Source organism: Salmo salar, chromosome 25, assembly GCF_965601325.2.
Source record: "Salmo salar chromosome 25, fSalSal1, whole genome shotgun sequence".
Taxonomy (NCBI): Eukaryota; Metazoa; Chordata; class Actinopteri; order Salmoniformes; family Salmonidae; genus Salmo; species Salmo salar.
The window spans coordinates 54280910-54295434 of record NC_138315.1 but is presented as its reverse complement, the minus strand read 5'-3'; the positions used below and the strand labels follow the sequence as shown (position 1 = coordinate 54295434).

The window sequence follows — 14525 nt, the reverse complement described above, 5'->3', positions numbered from 1 at the left end:
GTTAGACTGCGGTGGACAGCAGCTTTTATTTCAGGCTCCTGACCAATTCTATTTTTTAATGCTGACCTCAACTGGTCTCCTCCATCATTTCCTGTGACCGAACATCAGAACACCACCAACCTCCATTTGGATGAAGATTTCTACTTCAACGTGTCGGCAGCTCTGGAAGTCCAGCTCACATCCGGACCTCTGAAAATCCATTACCTCATTTTTAACCAGCATGTCAAACTGTGCAACTAGAGGTGACAAAACTCTTGATCACCTTTTACTCCACACACAGAGACGCATACAACGCCTACAAACAGGAAGTACCAGTGACGCGCTCAATACGGAAGTGGTCAGATGAAGCGGATGCTAAGCTACAGGACTGTTTCGCTAGCACAGACTGGAATATGTTTCCGCGATTCATCCGATAACATTGAGAAGTTTACCACATCAGTCACCGGCTTCATTAATACAGTGATTCGACGACATCTAGCTAAATGCCTTCCTTCTTCGTGTGATCTCGCTCTCCGTGGCCGCTGTGACCTTTAACCCCCTAGAATCAATCTAATTAACATAATAACAAATCCCCATCAAAATCCATCAGTTTAAGAAGGAGAGATTTTTTTGTTGTTGCATTGGATGCATCTCAATCCACCACATCCACCGATGTCGCACTTCCACATCTGCGGTGAAACGTGGGCAGAGCGGTGTTTGTCAAACCATGAGACATCCCGAAAATCGGTCTTCTCGAACAGTTTGACCTGCAAACTAATGTGACCCCACTGTGGAAAGGGGGCATTCCCGAAATATGAAGGTAGTTTTGTGCCTACACAAAAAAGGGGTTAAATATGTGTACCAAAATTGTTTTATTTTATATATATATATATATATATTAGAATTTAAACTCAGCAAAAAAAGAAACATCCCTTTTTCAGGACCCTGTCTTTAAAAGATAATTCATAAAAATCCAAATTACTTCACAGATCTTCATTGTAAAGGGTTTAAACACTGTTTCCCATGCTTGTTCAATGAACCATAAACAATTAATGAACATACACCTGTGGAACGGTCGTTAAGACACTAACAGCTTACAGACGGTAGGCAATTAAGGTCACAGTTATGAAAACTTAGGACACTAAAGAGGCCTTTCTACTGACTCTGAAAATCACCAAAAGAAAGATGCCCAGGGTCCCTGCTCATCTGTGTGAACGTGCCTTAGGCATGCTGCAAGGAGGCATGAGGACTGCAGATGTGGCCAGGGCAATAAATTGCAATGTCCGTACTATGAGACGCCTAAGACAGCGCTACAGGGAGACAGGACGGACAGCTGATCGTCCTCGCAGTGGCAGACCAGGTGTAACAACACCTGCACAGGATCGGTACATCCGAACATCACACCTGCGGGACAGGTACAAGATGGCAACAACAACTGCCTGAGTTACACCAGGAACGCACAATCCCTCCATCAGTGCTCAGACTGAGAGAGGCTGGACTGAGGGCTTGTAGGCCTGTTGTAAGGCAGGTCCTCACCAGACATCACCGGCAACAACGTCGCCTATGGGCACAAACCCACCGTCGCTGGACCAGACAGGACTGGCAAAAAGTGCTCTTCACTGACTAGTCACGGTTTTGTCTCACCAGGGGTGATGGTCGGATTCACGTTTATCGTTGAAGAAATAAGCGTTACACCGACGCCTGTACTCTGGAGCGGGATCGATTTGGAGGTGGAGGGTCCGTCATGGTCTGGGGCGTTGTGTCACAGCATCATCGGACTGAGCTTGTTGTCATTGCAGGCAATCTCAACGCTGTGCGTTACAGGGAAGATATCCTCCTCCGTCATGTGGTGCCCTTCCTGCAGGCTCATCCTGACATGATCCTCCAGCATGACAATGCCACCAGCCATACTGCTCGTTCTGTGCGTGATTTCCTGCAAGACAGGAATGTCAGTGTTCTGCCATGGCCAGCGAAGAGCCCGGATCTCAATCCCATTGAGCACGTCTGGGACCTGTTGGATCGGAGGGTGAGGGCTAGGGCCATTCCCCCCCAGAAATGTCCGGGAACTTGCAGGTGCCTTGGTGGAAGAGTGGTCTAACATCTCACAGCTAGAACTGGCAAATCTGGTGCAGTCCATGAGGAGGAGATGCACTGCAGTACTTAATGCAGCTGGTGGCCACACCAGATACTGACTGTTACTTTTGATTTTGACCCCCCCTTTGTTCAGGTACACATTATTCCATTTCTGTTAGTCACATGTCTGTGGAACTTGTTCAGTTTATGTCTCAGTTGTTGAATCTTGTTATGTTCATACAAATATTTACACATGTTAAGTTTGCTGAAAATAAACGCAGTTGACAGTGAGAGGACGTTTCTTTTTTTGATGAGTTTATATACACTACCAGTCAAATGTTTGGACACACCTACTCATTCAAGGGTTTTTCTTTATTTTTACTATTTTCTACATTGTAGAATAATAGTGAAGACATCAAAACTATGAAATAACACATATGGAATCATGTAGTAACCAAAAAAACTGTTAAACAAATCAAAATAAACCACACTTTGCCTTGATGACAGATTTACACGTAAGCATGTGACAAATACAATTTAATTTTTGATTTAGTCTGCTTCTAGACAATGGGACAGAGTATCATCATGTTTCTATATTAACCTTTAGTCTGCTTCTAGACAATGGGACAGAGGATTATCATGTACCTTATCGTATACCTCAGCCTTCCTCTCCCGGTCCCAGACACACACACACACACACACACACACACACACCCAGCCCTCTCCTAATGTGCAGTCTACTCCTCCTCCAAACCTCCTGTCCCTGGTGAGTTTCTGTAGCTACATTTAGCTGTGTTCCATTAAAGAGAAAAAAAAAACTTGATCTTTTCTTAAATGGAACAAGGTTTTTAGTCCAGAGTGCTGCTGGCTGAATGATCCGTCCATCGCTTTCTCTCTGCCTCTAATGGGGTGTGATGATCACAATGAAAAAAACCCACAAAAGCACAAAGTAGAGGTCTGCTGGGGATTGATTTCTTCATCCCGCTCCTGCCCTCACCAGCGGCTTTTCATACTGCACCCAGCACTCACCGGCTGGCTTCCTGTCCGACTCCTGCCTGCTATTACAAGAACTGGTCCCAAAACCAACTGCAGTCCCACAATGTTATTTTAGGTATGTGACGCAGCTCCATGATCCCAGCCCTTTAGGCAACATTAAATGTTGCAAAAACTTTGACTTTCTACGTGGCACCGACATAGTTTGGCAAAATTCTGCCCTGCTAGAGCTACCCCGGTGATCTTTAAGTGCTGGTATTGTGAAGTGTAAACGTCTAGGAGCAACAACGGCTCAGCCGCCAAGTGGTAGGACCACACAAGCTCACAGAACGGGACCGCCAAGTGGTAGGACCACACAAGCTCACAGAACGGGACCGCCAAGTGGTAGGACCACACAAGCTCACAGAACGGGACCGCCAAGTGGTAGGACCACACAAGCTCGAGTGCTAAAGATCATCTGAAGTGTAAAAATCGTCTGTCCTCGGTTGCAACACTCACTACTGAGTTCCAAACTGCCTCTGGAAGCAACGTCAGCACAAGAACTGTTCGTCGGGAGCTTCATGAAATGGGTTTCCATGGCCGAGCAGCTGCACACAAACCTCAGATCATCATGCGCAATGCCAAGCGTCGGATGGAGTGGTGGAAAGCTTGTCGCCATTGGACTCTGGAATAGTGGAAATGCGTTCTCTGGAGTGATGAATTCGGGGTTTGGCGGATGCCAGGAGAACGCTACCTGCCCCAGTTCATAGTGCCAACTGTAAAGTTCGGTGGAGGAGGAATAATTGTATGGGGCTGTTTTTCTTGGTTTGGGCTAGGCCCCTTAACTCTTCAGCATTCAATGACATTCTAGACGATTCTGTGCATCCAACTTTGTGGCAACAGTTTTGGGAAGGCCTCTGTGCACAAAGCGAGGTCCATACAGAAATGGCTTGAGGTCGGTGTGGAAGAACTTGACTGGCCTGCACAGAGCGCTGACCTCAACCCCATCGAACACCTTTGGGATGAATTGGAACGCCGACTGCGAGCCAGGGCCTAATCGCCCAACATCAGTGCCCGACCTCACTAATGGTCTTGTGGCTGAATGGAAGCAAGTCCCCTACAGCAATGTTCCAACATCTAGTGGAAAGCCTTCCCAGAAGAGTGGAGGCTGTTATAGCAGCAAAGGGGGGGGGGGGGGACCAACTCCATATTAATGCCCATGATTTTGGAGTGAGATGTTGGACCAGCAGGTGTCCACATACATTTGGTCATGTAGTGTATTTGAGTTAATTGACTTGTTTTCTCTGCCTACTTTATTCCAATGAGTCCACACTTGCTGGGTGCAGTTGAACCATCACGCCTAAATAGCAGAGGAGAGGCAGGCTACTGAAGTTGAAAGCAGCGAATTCTGAGTGTGAATAATGAGAAAAATATGTGCTTTTAATACAATAGGTAGACTGAATGTTTCCAAATAATCTGTGGGGACAAACAAAAAATATTTTCATCCCAAAAGTTGGCTTGTCTGACCGACAGCATGAGCAATGCCGACCACACCATAATGATGTCTGTCTGGACCCACAGGTATTATTTGCAGGCAATTTCCATGCATTTTATGGATTCTCAATGACCCATAATGATGAGTTGATCTCCTGAACCTTACTTATCGTCCAGGGAAAATGTGGCAATGACAAGACCCGCTGTCATTTACAGTAATGCAGTAAATATTACTGTAAATTATATATAGTACAGTACTACACCCAGTACTACACCTAGCCCTGTCCTGGTGATGTCTCTGACTACACCCAGCCCTGTCCTGGTGATGACTCTGACTCTGACTACACCCAGCCCTGTCCTGGTGATGACTCTGACTACACCCAGCCCTGTCCTGGTGGTGACTCTGACTACACCCAGCCCTGTCCTGGTGATGACTCTGACTACACCCAGCCCTGTCCTGGTGATGACTCTGACTACACCCAGCCCTGTCCTGGTGATGACTCTGACTACACCCAGCCCTGTCCTGGTGATGTCTCTGACTACACCCAGCCCTGTCCTGGTGGTGACTCTGACTACACCCAGCCCTGTGCTGGTGGTGACTCTGACTACACCCAGCCCTGTCCTGGTGATGTCTCTGACTACACCCAGCCCTGTGCTGGTGGTGACTCTGACTACACCCAGCCCTGTGCTGGTGGTGACTCTGACTACACCCAGCCCTGTGCTGGTGGTGACTCTGACTACACCCAGCCCTGTCCTGGTGATGACTCTGACTACACCCAGCCCTGTCCTGGTGATGACTCTGACTACACCCAGCCCTGTCCTGGTGGTGATGACTCTGACTACACCCAGCCCTGTCCTGGTGATGTCTCTGACTACACCCAGCCCTGTCCTGGTGATGTCTCTGACTACACCCAGCCCTGTCCTGGTGGTGACTCTGACTACACCCAGCCCTGTGCTGGTGGTGACTCTGACTACACCCAGCCCTGTCCTGGTGATGTCTCTGACTATACCCAGCCCTGTGCTGGTGGTGACTCTGACTACACCCAGCCCTGTGCTGGTGGTGACTCTGACTACACCCAGCCCTGTGCTGGTGGTGACTCTGACTACACCCAGCCCTGTGCTGGTGGTGACTCTGACTACACCCAGCCCTGTCCTGGTGATGACTCTGACTACACCCAGCCCTGTCCTGGTGATGACTCTGACTACACCCAGCCCTGTCCTGGTGGTGATGACTCTGACTACACCCAGCCCTGTCCTGGTGATGTCTCTGACTACACCCAGCCCTGTCCTGGTGATGTCTCTGACTACACCCAGCCCTGTCCTGGTGGTGACTCTGACTACACCCAGCCCTGTGCTGGTGGTGACTCTGACTACACCCAGCCCTGTCCTGGTGGTGACTCTGACTACACCCAGCCCTGTGCTGGTGGTGACTCTGACTACACCCAGCCCTGTCCTGGTGATGACTCTGACTACACCCAGCCCTGTCCTGGTGGTGACTCTGACTACACCCAGCCCTGTCCTGGTGGTGACTCTGACTACACCCAGCCCTGTGCTGGTGGTGACTCTGACTACACCCAGCCCTGTCCTGGTGGTGACTCTGACTACACCCAGCCCTGTCCTGGTGATGACTGATTTTGACTCTGATTACACCAAGAATTAGTGCAGCAGCATATTGTTACTATGAATTCCCTTGGAACCTTGTGTAGAGGTAGGGAGGGTTGAGGTTAGGGTCTAGGGTCTAGGGCCTAGGGTTTAGGGTCTAGGGTCTAGGGGTTTGTCCTAGGATTATTTATATCCTCCATTTTATGCCTTGTTGGACAAGTAACTCTCTCTCCACCTCACTACCCCACTAAACGCTGGTGCTAGGGTGATTCAGACTGTTTGGCCAGGCTGGCATGAGAACCGGTTTCAGTGGTGATTCATACTGTTTGGCCAGGCTGGCATGAGAACCAGTTTCAGTGGTCAGCTAGTGGAGAGGACACATTATGCTGTAGACAGACAGTCCCTAGCGTTCTCCAACATCAACAGGAAGTGACTCGTGATTCCTGTTATTGCAGGTCTTCTCTCCTCACTTTCCAATCATCTATTCCTCCTATTGCGTCCTGCTACAGATCCCTGTCTCCTCAGATCCCTGCTCAGATCCCAGTCTCCTCAGATCCCTGTCTCCTCAGATCCCTGTCTCCTGTCTCCTCAGATCCCTGTCTCCTGTCTCCTCAGATCCCTGTCTCCTGAGATCCCTGTCTCCTCAGATCCCTGTCTCCTGTCTCCTGAGATCCCTGTCTCCTCAGATCCCTGTCTCCTGTCTCCTGAGATCCCTGTCTCCTGTCTCCTCAGATCCCTGCTCAGATCCCAGTCTCCTCAGATCCCTGTCTCCTCAGATCCCTGTCTCCTGTCTCCTCAGATCCCTGTCTCCTGTCTCCTCAGATCCCTGTCTCCTCAGATCCCTGTCTCCTGAGATCCCTGTCTCCTCAGATCCCTGTCTCCTGTCTCCTGAGATCCCTGTCTCCTCAGATCCCTGTCTCCTGTCTCCTCAGATCCCTGTCTCCTGTCTCCTCAGATCCCTGTCTCCTCAGATCCCTGTCTCCTCAGATCCCTGTGGGGGTGTGAGGAGGGTGGGGGTGTGAGCAGGGTGGGGGTGGGGGTGTGAGGAGGGTGGGGGTGAGCAGGGTGTGGGTGTGAGCAGGGTGGGGGTGGGGGGGTGAGCAGGGTGGGGGTGTGAGGAGGGTGGGGGTGGGGGTGGGACAGCTCCACCCTCCATTACTGTTGGAGCTAGGAACACAAGCATTTCGCTGCACCCACAATAGCATCTGCTAAATATGTGTATTTACCAATAAGATTTGATTTGATTTATTTGATTTGACTGTTAATGACTGTATTGCAGCAGGATGGACGGACAGACAGACAGACAGACAGACAGACAGACAGACAGACAGACAGACAGACAGACAGACAGACAGACAGACAGACAGACAGACAGACAGACAGACAGACAGACAGACTAATGACTGTGTAGCTGCAGGATGTGAGGACAGACAGACAGACAGACAGACTAATGACTGTGTAGCTGCAGGATGTGAGGACAGACAGACAGACAGACAGACAGACAGACAGACAGACAGACAGACAGACAGACAGACAGACAGACAGACAGACAGACCGTGTAGCAGCAGGATGTGAGGACAGACAGACAGACTAATGACTGTGTAGCAGCAGGATGTGAGGACAGACAGACAGACAGACACACACAGACAGACAGACAGACAGACAGACAGACAGACAGACAGACAGACAGACAGACAGACAGACAGACAGACAGACAGACAGACAGACAGACAGACAGACCGTGTAGCAGCAGGATGTGAGGACAGACAGACAGACTAATGACTGTGTAGCAGCAGGATGTGAGGACAGACAGACAGACACACACACACAGACAGACAGACAGACAGACAGACAGACAGACAGACAGACAGACAGACAGACAGACAGACAGACAGACAGGCTGACTCAGTAACTAGTCCAGTTAACCCTTCTGTTGGCAGTAACTTTGAAAATGACCTCCATCTTTCTAGCTAATGTGTTCTGTCTGAATGTTGTTGTCAAAATCAAATCAAATGTATTTATATAGCCCTTCTTACATCAGCTGATATCTCAAAGTGCTGTATAGAAACCCAGCCTAAAACCCCAAACAGCAAGCAATGCAGGTGTAGAAGCACGGTGGCTAGGAAAAACTCCCTAGAAAGGCCAAAACCTAGGAAGAAACCTAGAGAGGAACCAGGCTATGAGGGGTGGCTAGGAAAAACTCCCTAGAAAGGCCAAAACCCTAGAGAGGAACCAGGCTATGAGGGGTGGCTAGGAAAAACTCCCTAGAAAGGCCAGAACCTAGGAAAGAAACCTAGAGAGGAACCAGGCTATGAGGGGTGGCTAGGAAAAACTCCCTAGAAAGGCCAAAACCTAGGAAGAAACCTAGAGAGGAACCAGGCTATGAGGGGTGGCTAGGAAAAACTCCCTAGAAAGGCCAAAACCTAGGAAGAAACCTAGAGAGGAACCAGGCTATGAGGGGTGGCCAGTCCTCTTCTGGCTGTGCCGGGTGGATATTATAACAGAACATGGCCAAGATGTTCAAATGTTCATAAATGACCAGCAGGGTCAAATAATAATAATCATAGTAGTTGTCGAGGGTGCAACAAGTCAGTAACACAAGAGTAAGTGTCAGTTGGCTTTTTCATAGCTGATCATTGAAAGTATCTCTACCGCTCCTGCTGTCTCTAGAGAGTTGAAAACAGCAGGTCTGGGACAGGTAGCACGTCGGGTGAACAGGTCAGGGTTCCAGCAGGTCTGGGACAGCAGGTCTGGGACAGGTAGCACGTCCGGTGAACAGGTCAGGGTTCCAGCAGGTCTGGGACAGGTAGCACGTCCGGTGAACAGGTCAGGGTTCCAGCAGGTCTGGGACAGGTAGCACGTCGGGTGAACAGGTCAGGGTTCCAGCAGGGTCTGGGACAGCAGGTCTGGGACAGCAGGTCTGGGACAGGTAGCACGTCGGGTGAACAGGTCAGGGTTCCAGCAGGTCTGGGATAGGTAGCACGTCGGGTGAACAGGTCAGGGTTCCAGGAGGTCTGGGACAGCAGGTCTGGGACAGGTAGCACGTCGGGTGAACAGGTCAGGGTTCCAGGAGGTCTGGGACAGGTAGCACGTCCGGTGAACAGGTCAGGGTTCCAGCAGGGTCTGGGACAGCAGGTCTGGGACAGCAGGTCTGGGACAGGTAGCACGTCGGGTGAACAGGTCAGGGTTCCAGGAGGTCTGGGACAGCAGGTCTGGGACAGGTAGCACGTCGGGTGAACAGGTCAGGGTTCCAGGAGGTCTGGGACAGGTAGCACGTCGGGTGAACAGGTCAGGGTTCCAGGAGGTCTGGGACAGCAGGTCTGGGACAGCAGGTCTGGGACAGCAGGTCTGGGACAGCAGGTCTGGGACAGCAGGTCTGGGACAGGTAGCACGTCCGGTTCTACCTAGACTGTAGGATTATCCTGCTGGTAGTGTTAGTCTGTTTCCCCTCTCTGAGTGGCCCTTCAGTTGACACAGATTCATGTTGTATCTTGTGTTTAGCCAGAGGCATCAGGTTCTAGTAGCATGCTCCCACATGCTACAGATTTTCTTCTGTTATGAGTCATGTTGTCTGTCTGTCTGTTGTGTTTCAAGGGGCCCGTCATGTTGGGGTTGTTGTTGCAGACAGTATTTAGCCACAGTCTCATGTTGTCTGTCTGTATGTTGTGTTTCAGGGGGCCCTTGTCTGGCTGCGGGACAAAGATCAGCTCCTTCCTGCTACTGTTAGCTCCTGTTACCACGACGACGGATCCCTGGTCCTCACCACCAACTATGAGCAGGTAAGAGGGACAAACTACCTAAACTACCTACTGGGACAAACCAAACTACCTACTGGGACAAACCAAACTACCTACTGGGACACACCACACTACCTACTGGGACAAACCAAATTACCTACTGGGACAAACCACACTACCTACTGGGACAAACCACACTACCTACTGGGACAAACCAAACTACCTACTGGGACAAACCAAATTACCTACTGGGACAAACCACACTACCTACTGGGACAAACCACACTACCTACTGGGACAAACCACACTACCTACTGGGACAAACCACACTACCTACTGGGACAAACCAAACTACCTACTGGGACACACCACACTACCTACTGGGACAAACCAAACTACCTACTGGGACAAACCACACTACCTACTGGGACAAACCAAACTACCTACTGGGACCAACCACACTACCTACTGGGACAAACCACACTACCTACTGGGACAAACCACACTACCTACTGGGACAAACCACACTACCTACTGGGACAAACCAAACTACCTACTGGGACAAACCAAACTACCTACTGGGACAAACCAAACTACCTACTGGGACAAACCAAATTACCTACTGGGACAAACCAAACTACCTACTGGAACAAACCACACTACCTACTGGGACAAACCAAACTACCTACTGGGACAAACCAAACTACCTACTGGGACAAACCACACTACCTACTGGGACAAACCACACTACCTACTGGGACCAACCACACTACCTACTGGGACCAACCACACTACCTACTGGGACAAACCACACTACCTACTGGGACCAACCACACTACCTACTGGGACAAACCAAACTACCTACTGGGACCAACCACATTACCTACTGGGACCAACCAACAAACCAAACTACCTACTGGGACCAACCACACTACCTAATGGGACAAACCACACTACCTACTGGGACAAACCACACTACCTACTGGGACAAACCAAACTACCTACTGGGACAAACCAAACTACCTACTGGGACAAACCACACTACCTACTGGGACCAACCAAACTACCTACTGGGACAAACCACACTACCTACTGGGACAAACCACACTACCTACTGGGACAAACCAAACTACCTACTGGGACAAACCACACTACCTACTGGGACCAACCACACTACCTACTGGGACCAACCACACTACCTACTGGGACAAACCACACTACCTACTGGGACAAACCACACTACCTACTGGGACCAACCACACTACCTACTGGGACAAACCAAACTACCTACTGGGACCAACCACATTACCTACTGGGACCAACCAACAAACCAAACTACCTACTGGGACCAACCACACTACCTAATGGGACAAACCACACTACCTACTGGGACAAACCAACAATCCAAACTACCTACTGGGACAAACCAAACGACCTACTGGGACCAACCAAACGACCTACTGGGACCAACCAAACTACCTACTGGGACAAACCAAACTACCTACTGGGACAAACCAAACTACCTACTGGGACCAACCACACTACCTACTGGGACCAACCACACTACCTACTGGGACCAACCACACTACCTACTGGGACAAACCAAACTACCTACTGGGACAAACCAAACTACCTACTGGGACCAACCACACTACCTACTGGGACCAACCACACTACCTACTGGGACAAACCAACAAACCAAACGACCTACTGGGACAAACCACACTACCTACTGGGACCAACCAAACTACCTACTGGGACCAACCAAACTACCTACTGGGACCAACCACACTACCTACTGGGACAAACCAACAAACCACACGACCTACTGGGACAAACCACACTACCTACTGGGACCAACCAAACTACCTACTGGGACCAACCAAACTACCTACTGGGACCAACCACACTACCTACTGGGACAAACCAACAAACCAAACGACCTACTGGGACAAACCACACTACCTACTGGGACCAACCAAACTACCTACTGGGACCAACCAAACTACCTACTGGGACCAACCAAACTACCTACTGGGACAAACCAACAAACCAAACGACCTACTGGGACAAACCAACAAACCAAACGACCTACTGGGACAAACCAAACGACCTACTGGGACAAACCAAACTACCTACTGGGACCAACCAAACTACCTACTGGGACCAACCAAACTACCTACTGGGACCAACCAAACTACCTACTGGGACAAACCACACTACCTACTGGGACAAACCACACTACCTACTGGGACAAACCAAACTACCTACTGGGACCAACCAAACTACCTACTGGGACCAACCAAACTACCTACTGGGACCAACCAAACTACCTACTGGGACAAACCACACTACCTACTGGGACTAACCAAACTACCTACTGGGACAAACCACACTACCTACTGGGACAAACCAAACGACCTACTGGGACCAACCACACTACCTACTGGGACAAACCAAACGACCTACTGGGACCAACCACACTACCTACTGGGACCAACCACACTACCTACTGGGACAAACCAAATGACCCAAACAACCTACTGGGACCAACCACACTACCTACTGGGACCAACCAAACTACCTACTGGGACCAACCAAACTACCTACTGGGACCAACCACACTACCTACTGGGACAAACCAACAAACCAAACGACCTACTGGGACAAACCACACTACCTACTGGGACCAACCAAACTACCTACTGGGACCAACCAAACTACCTACTGGGACCAACCAAACTACCTACTGGGACAAACCAACAAACCAAACGACCTACTGGGACAAACCAACAAACCAAACGACCTACTGGGACAAACCAAACGACCTACTGGGACAAACCAAACTACCTACTGGGACCAACCAAACTACCTACTGGGACCAACCAAACTACCTACTGGGACAAACCACACTACCTACTGGGACCAACCAAACTACCTACTGGGACAAACCACACTACCTACTGGGACAAACCAAACTACCTACTGGGACCAACCAAACTACCTACTGGGACCAACCAAACTACCTACTGGGACAAACCACACTACCTACTGGGACTAACCAAACTACCTACTGGGACAAACCACACTACCTACTGGGACAAACCAAACGACCTACTGCGACCAACCACACTACCTACTGGGACAAACCAAACGACCTACTGGGACCAACCACACTACCTACTGGGACCAACCACACTACCTACTGGGACAAACCAAATGACCCAAACGACCTACTGGGACCAACCACACTACCTACTGGGACCAACCAAACTACCTACTGGGACCAACCAAACTACCTACTGGGACCAACCACACTACCTACTGGGACCATCCACTGTCTGAGCGAAATTAAAGTTCTCTAATTACGATGAAAGTAAAGTTTGTTGGCCCTATTTTTTATTTTTGTATGTTTATTGAACCTTTATTTAACGTTAGGCATGTCAGTTAAGAACAAATTCTTATTTACAATGACGGCCCTAATCTGGACGACGCTGGGCCAATTATGCGCCGCCCTATGGGGACTCCCAATCACGGCCGGTTGTGATACAGCCTGGAATCGAACCAGGGTCTGTAGTGATGCCTCTAGCAATGAGATGCAGTGCCTTAGACCGCTGAGCCAAACATGCCAAACCCTCTTTCTCTAGGCCAAGTGTATCAAACTAATTTTGCCCTGGGGTCCGCATTCAGCCTTCAACGACGTCCGGACGGCCGCACTGAAAATGTGTTATATTGCCTCAACTTCAAAATAGGGTCTGTAACAGTCATGGAATTTTGGCAAGCCAAATTACCGCGGACACCGTAACAACCGTTAGAATAGCAACACTCCTGACTGCATGTGCTGCCATAGAAATAGAATGACTAGAGCGGGGTCCCCGTTCAAATCATTCATATTTATAACTGTATATAACTGTCTTAATGTTGCCAGACCCCAGGAAGAATAGCTGCTGCCTTGGCAGGAACTAATGGGGATCCATAATAAACCCCAGGAAGAGTAGCTGCTGCCTTGGCAGGAACTAATGGGGATCCATAATAAACCCCAGGAAGAGTAGCTGCTGCCTTGGCAGGAACTAATGGGGATCCTTAATAAACCCCAGGAAGAGTAGCTGCTGCCTTGGAACTAATGGGGATCCTTAATAAACCCCAGGAAGAGTAGCTGCTGCCTTGGCAGGAACTAATGGGGATCCATAATAAACCCCAGGAAGAGTAGCTGCTGCCTTGGCAACAGGAACTAATGGGGATCCATAATAAACCCCAGGAAGAGTAGCTGCTGCCTTGGCAACAGGAACTAATGGGGATCCATAATAAACCCCAGGAAGAGTAGCTGCTGCCTTGGCAGAAACTAATGGGGATCCATAATAAACCCCAGGAAGAGTAGCTGCTGCCTTGGCAGGAACTAATGGGGATCCATAATAAACCCCAGGAAGAGTAGCTGCTGCCTTGGCAGGAACTAATGGGGATCCATAATAAACCCCAGGAAGAGTAGCTGCTGCCTTGGCAGGAACTAATGGGGATCCATAATAAACCCCAGGAAGAGTAGCTGCTGCCTTGAATCTGACTTTGTGGCTGTGGAATCTGACTTTGTGGCTGTGGAATCTGACTTTGTGGCTGTGGAATCTGACTTTGTGGTTATGGAAGCTAGTGAAAACCCAACCCTTTCCTTTCTCA

General features: G+C 49.7%; 1 protein-coding gene across 1 annotated transcript in view; it reads left to right on the top strand.

Moving 5' to 3' along the window:
- The window catches only part of LOC106586950 (unconventional myosin-X), a 265626-nt gene that overhangs the window by 69406 nt on the left and 181695 nt on the right, over positions 1 to 14525 (top strand). The window contains exon 2 of the mRNA XM_082969251.1: positions 9795 to 9899. Coding sequence (XP_082825377.1) covers positions 9795 to 9899 — 105 coding nt within the window. The remainder of the gene's footprint in view (positions 1 to 9794; positions 9900 to 14525) is intronic.